Source organism: Temnothorax nylanderi, unplaced genomic scaffold (genome assembly GCF_030848795.1).
Source record: "Temnothorax nylanderi isolate EJ_2023f unplaced genomic scaffold, tnyl_v1.0 TNYL_tig0588_pilon, whole genome shotgun sequence".
Lineage (NCBI taxonomy): Eukaryota > Metazoa > Arthropoda > Insecta > Hymenoptera > Formicidae > Temnothorax > Temnothorax nylanderi.
Window position 1 is genome coordinate 91846 of NW_027249650.1, and position 7892 is coordinate 99737.

The 7892-nt window shown below is 49.3% G+C and overlaps 3 protein-coding genes across 3 annotated transcripts; 1 reads left to right on the plus strand and 2 right to left on the minus strand.

Annotated features, from left to right (window-relative positions):
• Positions 1-868: 868 nt before the first annotated feature.
• Positions 869-2086, minus strand: LOC139784125 (uncharacterized). Its single transcript, XM_071723291.1, has 3 exons — positions 1917-2086; positions 1521-1854; positions 869-1380 (listed from the first exon to the last, which is right to left on the minus strand). The coding sequence occupies exons 1-3, from the start codon at positions 2084-2086 to the stop codon at positions 1003-1005; spliced, it is 882 nt and encodes a 293-aa protein (XP_071579392.1). The 3' UTR covers positions 869-1002.
• Positions 2087-2471: 385 nt separating this feature from the next.
• Positions 2472-3629, minus strand: LOC139784126 (collagenase 3-like). Its single transcript, XM_071723292.1, has one exon. The coding sequence runs from the start codon at positions 3627-3629 to the stop codon at positions 2472-2474; it is 1158 nt and encodes a 385-aa protein (XP_071579393.1).
• Positions 3630-7100: 3471 nt separating this feature from the next.
• On the plus strand, positions 7101-7892 carry LOC139784127 (uncharacterized). The gene has a single exon (XM_071723294.1). It carries the CDS (start codon positions 7101-7103, stop codon positions 7890-7892), a length of 792 nt encoding a protein of 263 aa, XP_071579395.1.

Consider the following 7892-nt stretch of genomic DNA (forward strand, 5'->3'; position numbering starts at 1 on the left):
GAAGTACCTGACGACTACGAATCAGAAGCGAACCGATTGCGACGTACGTCGTATGCGCGAAGGCAGCAACATAAAGAGCGTACTAACGGAGCTCTATATAGTAAATTGTGGCTGAAGGAAGGTCCTAAGAGTCCTACCTGTTCCGTGAATGAAATGTATAATTTCATTCGTGATCGACTTCTGTCGAAGTTGTATTCGTCATTAGTGAGTGATCTAATGACACAAGATACCTTTTACGAATGGACCAATTATCACGACAGATACGTCAAAAGTTTACCTGTCGGTGCGGGAGGGGATAGCCTCGCCGCGATTTCGATGGATCATTCGTACAGCGTGGAGAAGCGGGACGAGAAGAAGGAGGAGGAGAAGGCAGGATACAGCGGCGGGCTCGACGCGTTGTTCAACCTGACGGAGTCGGGTCGCGATCTCGATCGTATGCCGCAGTATATATCGAAGATGAAGGATCGACCGCTCAATCAAGGCTCGATCAAGGCTCACCGTGAGGTCGCCCGAGGAGATCGGATCGCAGTTGATCCGCCTGGACGTCTTCGACGTCAAGGATATCGCGAATAAGGAGAGGCGTGATTGGTGGAGATACGCGAAATTGCGATCTCAGATCTTGACCACTGTGTCGCGTACGGATCGCAAGCGACAGTTACTGCGTCACTTTTTGGACCAAGCTGCGGACGATTTGAAGAAGATTCCCGGTGTTACGAAGGAAACGAGGAACGTCGTCTACGAAAGTGGCCGGAGCGACGTTTGAAAAAAAAAAAACATTATATTTCATGAATACTTTTTTGATTACAGATGAGATAAAAAATACGTATCTCGAGACGAATAAATATACAAATATTCGAATTATTGTCTACCCTACGCTATTATTTCTTACTTTTCCTTATTCGTAGGTGATTTTTTAAAGACACAGTGAATATTGGAGGAGGAGGAGGATAAACGGACAAAGTTTTGTAAGTTTTCTCTCTCTTTATTTTTAACGATAAGTGTTTACAATAATTTCTCGGTATTTCCGAAGCACAGAGCGGCTAACTCGCAATCAACGATGTCATTGCTATCGAAAAATTCGCTCTCACGTATCGCTCTCGGGACGTTCGCGGGATCCGTCACGGTGGCAGCAATAGCGATGAAGCGCGTCAGCTTCGCGTCGATCATGCCGGTTATCGCGCGCAACGAGGTCACGAGACGATTGACGCAAAGGTCGAGGTTGAACATATGGAGCACGGTGTTCATCGAAACAATCAGACGAGTCGTGGATGTCTCCAGGCGTAGGGTCGACAGATTATTAATCTTTCCAAATCTTTCCAAATCGCTATTGAAGGCGGCAATTTTACCACTGCGTACTTCAAAAGTTCCACCATTCAAGACCTGTTTAACATCGATCAAACGGAGAACGATGCATCAGCGCGTATGGCTGAAGTGCTCGAGCAAAATCGGGATCGAGAGAAGGCCTGGAGCAAGGACGTGGCAGCAGGAACGTTTCAGAGTAGTCTTTCAGGACAGCATACGGAGGAGAAGGACGATTTTCCAAATCGTAATGTTAAATGTCCGTTTTCGATGCACATCGGTGGTGGAGCGCGCTCGTTTTTGCCACGCTGCAGGTGGGACAAGACCGCGCGTTTTTGATCGACGAGTTCCTTCCACGTTTCAGACGAGAGCGAGATCTTGCCGTGACAATCACCTATGACGATGTGCACGTAGCACGGGAGTACGGCTGTGATACCGACGTCTATGAATTTGTATCCCGTTTTAGTTAATATGTATCTTCTTTCCAGAATTCGCACCGGATGACGTTCGACGTCGCTTTTCAAAATACCGTCGTCGTCGTAGTAGTCGTCGTGACTGGAGATAAAAAAATTATTGTTAGATCGTAGACGAGCGACACGGGATCGTCGCGAACTCACCACGTGTTTTTCCGGGAGTCGACGTTGCCCCGATTCGGAAACAGAGTTTCTAATTCTACCGATTGCTTGTTGACTCTTCTTCTTCTTTTTTTCGCGCTACCGACACCGTCCTCGAGATCGTCGTCGGATTGACGCTGTTCGAAATACGGGGCGTGTAACGTCGAGCACATCTCTCTCTTTTTTTCTCCGTTGTCGCGGTGCGGTTGACGGATCACGCGAGAATGAGTCGTTCGAGGGAAGTCGAGGCGGAATATAGTTTGAAAAAATAAATTACGATTCCCCTCCTTTCATTAATATTCTCAGGAGCGGCATGCAAAAAAGGGGGGGTTACGTTGAATCGTTCTATTCTTCCTCTTCTCTATTCAACGTTTTCCTCTCGTTAATTCGAACGAATCGACTCAATAGATCTCGCAGTTGCATTATCAGTCCCTCTCTCGGGCAGGTAATACCGATGATCCCCAGATCAAATTTGCCGGATGCCGTTACGGTTTTCGTGAATTCGTTGAATCTGTAGAATCGGTTTTTACTGATAAAGTATAGATTACCGTCGATGTATCAAAAGGCAGATGATACGCTGTGAGGTATTCCCGGAAATATCATGTCAATGTGGTAGAACCTAACGATATTCATCGAACAATCGTCTATCTCGCCCACAAAATTATCGTTGTATATGACGAAGGTTCGTCCTTCGTTCGTGTTTAGCACGGCGTTGATCTTTGCGTTCGCATCGGGAAGTCCGAGATCTGTGTAAGGTCTCGCCCAATTTGACACTAACGTTAGACGCGGATAAGTGATCATGTAGCTCATATTGCCCGCGAACAGCACGATATTGCCCGAGGGCGCCTGATACGCGGCTGTCAGACGCGTGAAATTCTTAGGAAGAAATTTCATGTAGTTCGTCAATAGCAAGGGTTTCTTGTAAGTTTTTCCGTCTATATCGATCGACCAAATGTATCGTTCGTGCGAGATGTACAATCGACCGTTCGTTATCAATACAGTATCCACGTTTCGCAAGGTGCACAGATCCATCTCGACGTCTTTCGTAGTCGTCGTCGTCGTCGTTGTCGTCGTCGTCGTCGTCGTCGTCGGTGTCGTCGTCGTAGTAGTCGTCGGTGTCGTGGTTGCTAGTTTTGGAAAATTAACGTTTTCTTTAGCGTCGTACAGGTGTTGTATGGAAAGAACGTCCTCTAGACTGAGTTGAACGGGGAATGTATTATCAGGCACGTACGCGTACATTATCGAATCTTTGCGGAAGCTGTGCGGCAAGCCTAAAGAGTGACCGATCTCGTGCGTCAGCGTCTGAAATAAATTGAACGTTTCCGGGGGATTCTTATTCAGCTGTATGTGCCACGTCTCCGCTTTGTCCACGTGCACCTCCGAGACGTAATTGGGTTCTCCGGTGGGAAAGAACGCGTGAGCGAGATCTCCGTTGGGACCTTTGAACGAAGCTGTACACAGTTCGTTTCGTCGGGAGTTTAGCATCGTGTGACGCCCCTCACGAAACGATATCAGAATATCGGGATTCAGCGAATCGCGCTCGAACGTCAATGACGAATTTGTTGTCCACAGATCGAACGCGGCTCGGGTCGTTTTCAAGATCAAGTTGTTGGCCAGATGAAAGTTCCATTTGAGATGTTTCTTCGGACATTTGTCAGAAAGGGGAGCGAACGTGCGCTCCGAAATGTCCTCGACGCCGCATCGCGGTTTACGCATTCAATTCAGCGTCTCTTCGTTTAATTCGCCGTCGCCGGGTAGTCGATAGAATTCTTGAAACAGTGAGATGGCTCGATGTAACTCCTGCGTAGTGTTGTAGGATGATGATAATCGCTGTGCACCGTTGTTGTTGTTGTTATCCAGATACCCAAATTTTTGCAGATAACTGATCACAGTCTCATTTTCATTCGATTTACAATTTACCACCACGAAGATAATAATAATAATCGCGCACATAATTACGCGCGCGAGCGACATTGCCGAGAGAGAGAACGGTGCGTTTTCCTCCCCGACCCCTCGAGAATTAAGCGATAAACGTCCCCGCCCGATCGAAGCGCGATTGACCGACGTATCGAGCAATGCGTTCCTTTTTTTCCGCGATCGCGACGCGGGTGGGAGGTCTCGGTAAGTCTGTAAAAATGTAAGCGGAACTAGATATCGCGACGCAGGTCAGCGGTGTTGAGTCGTTATTTGACGTACCGACGACGGGGCGCTACATAAGCGCCGACGATGGATCGGGAGGAGGACGATGAGGTCTCTCTCGATCTCGAAATTCCATCCGACCTGGATAGTTACGGTGACTCATTATCGTCGGACAATCTTGAGTTATATTGCAGCGAGTCGTTATCGTCCGACACGGACAGCGTCGAATTCGACGACTCCTCGTCGCCGATCTCCCACAAACGCGAAGCGATCGCGTTGAAGGAGAACGCTCGATGGAATGTGACGACGTACACTCTGAGAAGAGAGATAGGTTTTCGGTCTCCGCGTGAGGAAATGTGGATAAAGACTGTAGTGGCTCAGAGCGACAAAGCGAAGTCTTACATGCGCGGAATTCCGAGGAAATTTTCGAAGGGGGATCAAAGAGAAACGTCTATCGAGAGATTCAAGGAGATTCGTCGAAGAGTTAAATTCAGTATACCTCTGGACAGCGACGGTTGGACCATGTGGTTGAGCACGTGTCATTACGCGTCGAAACGCCCTTAAGCGATTAAAAAAATGCAGGAGGAGGATCGCGATCTCGTCGAACTCGCCACGGGCGTCGACTCCTCGGACGCGTATCGCGAGTGGGAACGACGGTGCGACGAGTGTCTCGCGTCTCTGCGAGAGAGATGCCGTGAAAAAAAAACTCAACCGACGTACACCGGAACGTTGAACTCTCTTATCGCTCGAGTGACGCGATTGGAAGAAGCGAGAAACGCTCTGCGTCAACGTTTTGCGCAGGTGGGTGCCGGTCACGGCGAACCGAGCAGAGGATTTTCGTGGACGAAGATTGAGACGGCTTTCGACAGTCGCGTACTGACCGGTGTGGTGATAAACTCGAATCATGTCGATCCTCGACTATTTCTCGAGGATGCGAGGGACACGGTGCTCGAACAAGTGCGCGTCAATCACGAGAAACACGCGTGCCTGAAGGTCAATACGGTTTTCAATGGCGAGTTCGTCGCGGGAGCTCAAACCGCCGTCAAAAACATCGCCACGAGAAATCGTCAGCTCTTCCCCACGTCCGATTTGCGAGAGTGGTACGACAGATACGTGATCGATGCCACTCTGGCGGGTCAGGATGAGTTTCAGGAACGCGACAGTGGCTGGGCATTGTCACGTATATTGAACCTGATGGTAAACGTAAACAAGTGCAATCCCATGCACGCCGGATGTTGGATGGAAATACCGCGATGGATAAAGCTGAAGAGAGCGGTGATCAACGTGTGTTCGAACGACAACGCGTGTTTCGCGTGGGCGATAATCTCCGCTCTGTATCCCGTTGAAAGAAACGCGGACAGGTGTAGCGCGTACCCTCACTATTCGACGATACTGAATCTCGACGGAATCGAATTTCCTATGACGCTGAGGCAAATTTCGAGGTTCGAACGACTCAACGACGTGTCCGTTAACGTTTTCACCGTTTGGAGGAAGGAACGAAAACGAGATCGTTCCTATACGGCTGACCGACGATAAGAAGGACAGTCACGTCAATCTGTTGTATCTGTTAGATTCTCGAAACAACTCGAACGTCGGTCATTTCGTGTGGATAAAGAATCTACCGCGATTGGTGGGGTCTCAGTTGAACAAGAGCAGGATCATGAAGTACATATGCGATCGGTAGGTATATATAAGAGTCAATCGAATCAGATGTATGTGGAATGAAAAAAATCATATATATTTTTTCCAGATGTTTACACTACTTTCACTCGAGCGAGAAATTGTCCGCTCACAGCGTCGACTGCGAAAAGATGAACGATTGCGCTATCGTTCTCCCAAATGACGACGACAAGTGGCTGTGTTTTCGCGATCACAGTAGGAAGGAGCGACTTCCCTTCGTGGTGTACGCCGATCTGGAATGCGTGTTGGAGAAAAAAGAGATAGACAACGATAACGTCAAGAGATACGCCTATCAGCATCACAGAGCGTTCAGCGTGGGATACTATCTGTGCAGCCCGTATGACGAGATCGCACCCGCGTACAGATTTCGTCGCGGCGAGGACTGCGTGTCGTGGTTCGTCAACGAGCTCAACGTTATCGCGCATTGCGCGAAGGATATACTCATGACAAACGTGACCATGGCGGAGCTCACGCTGGACGAGACACGAAATTTTTGGAGCGCGACGAGCTGCCACATATGCGAGAGACCGTTCGAATCGCAGGATCAACGCGTGCGCGATCACTGTCACTTGACCGGACGTTACAGAGGTCCCGCGCATCCGCGCTGCAATCTAAATTATAGAGACTAGTACATTATTCCTGTGTTCTTTCACAATTTGTCTAGTTACGATGCCCACTTTATTATCAAGGATATGGCTAACAGCTTCGAGGGTAGCATCGATTTATTACCGCTCACCAAAGAGACGTACATATCGTTCACGAAGAATGTGAGGGATACACGTGGGACGCGATGCTCAAGCATACGGGGGTGCGATTCGAATTGCTCACCGATATCGACATGGTAATATTCGTGGAACGCGGTATACGCGGCGGTTTGAGTCAATGCTCTAACAGGTACGCGCGAGCTAACAACAAATACATGCGAACGCACGACTCTTCGCAACCGTCGACGTATCTCATGTACTTCGACGTGAACAATCTGTACGGCTAGGCAATGTGCGAACCGTTGCCGTACGCGGAGTTTCAATGGGTCGACGATGCTGAGAGTCTCGACGTAATGTCCGTGACATTGGACTCCGCTATCGGTTACATCTTGGAGGTCGATCTTGCGTATCCGCATGAACTTCACGACGCTCACGCTGACCTTCCGTTCTGTCCGACGCGCGATAAGCCTCCCGGAAAACGGTGCGATAAACTCCTTGCTACACTGCGCGATAAGTCGCGCTACGTGCTGCACTACCGTAATCTACAGCAATGCGTTCGATTCGGATTGCGCGTCACGAAGATTCATCGCGCCCTTCGATTCGCGGATACATAGAGCTCAATACGGGATTCAGAGCTCGCGCCAGCAACGATTTCGAGAGAGAAATGTACAAATTAATGAACAACGCGGTATTTGGCAAGACCATGGAAAACGTGCGAGATCACGTCGACGTACGTCTCGTGACGCGTTGGGATGGGAGATACGGCGCGGAGGCGATGATAGCGAAACCGAATTTTCACAGTCGAAGCGTCTTCGCGGAGGATCTGATCGCCGTCGAGTTGCGCAGGCTCGAGGTGAGGTTGAACAAACCAATTTACGTCGGTATGTGCATTCTCGAGATATCCAAGACGTGCGTATACGATTTTCATTACGACTACATGGTGCCGATGCATCGCGAAAGGTGTAAGATAATGTACACGGATACCGACAGTCTCGTATATTTTCTCGAGTGCGAGGACGCGTACGAGGATATGAAACGCAACATCGCGAGATTCGACACGAGCGGCTACGAGAACAACGCGTACCACATGCCGCGCATCAACAAGAAGATACCCGTTTTGATGAAGGACGAGAACGACGGCGCGGTCATGACAGAATTCGTTGGACTGAGATCGAAAATGTACGCCTTGAGGGTCGAAGAAAAGAGCGACACGAAGAAAATAAAGGGCGTCAAGAGAAACGTGGTCGCGAGAACGATAACGTTCGACGATTACATGCGTTGCCTGAGAGACGCGATAGAGCTGTCTAGGCGACAGTCGTGTATTCGTTCGACGTTACACGAAGTGCACACCGTGTCCGAGTCGAAGCTCGCTCTCAGCCCGTACGACGACAAGCGATACGTCGTTTCCGGCTCGTACGACACTCTACCATGGGGGCATTACAAGATACCGTCGTGA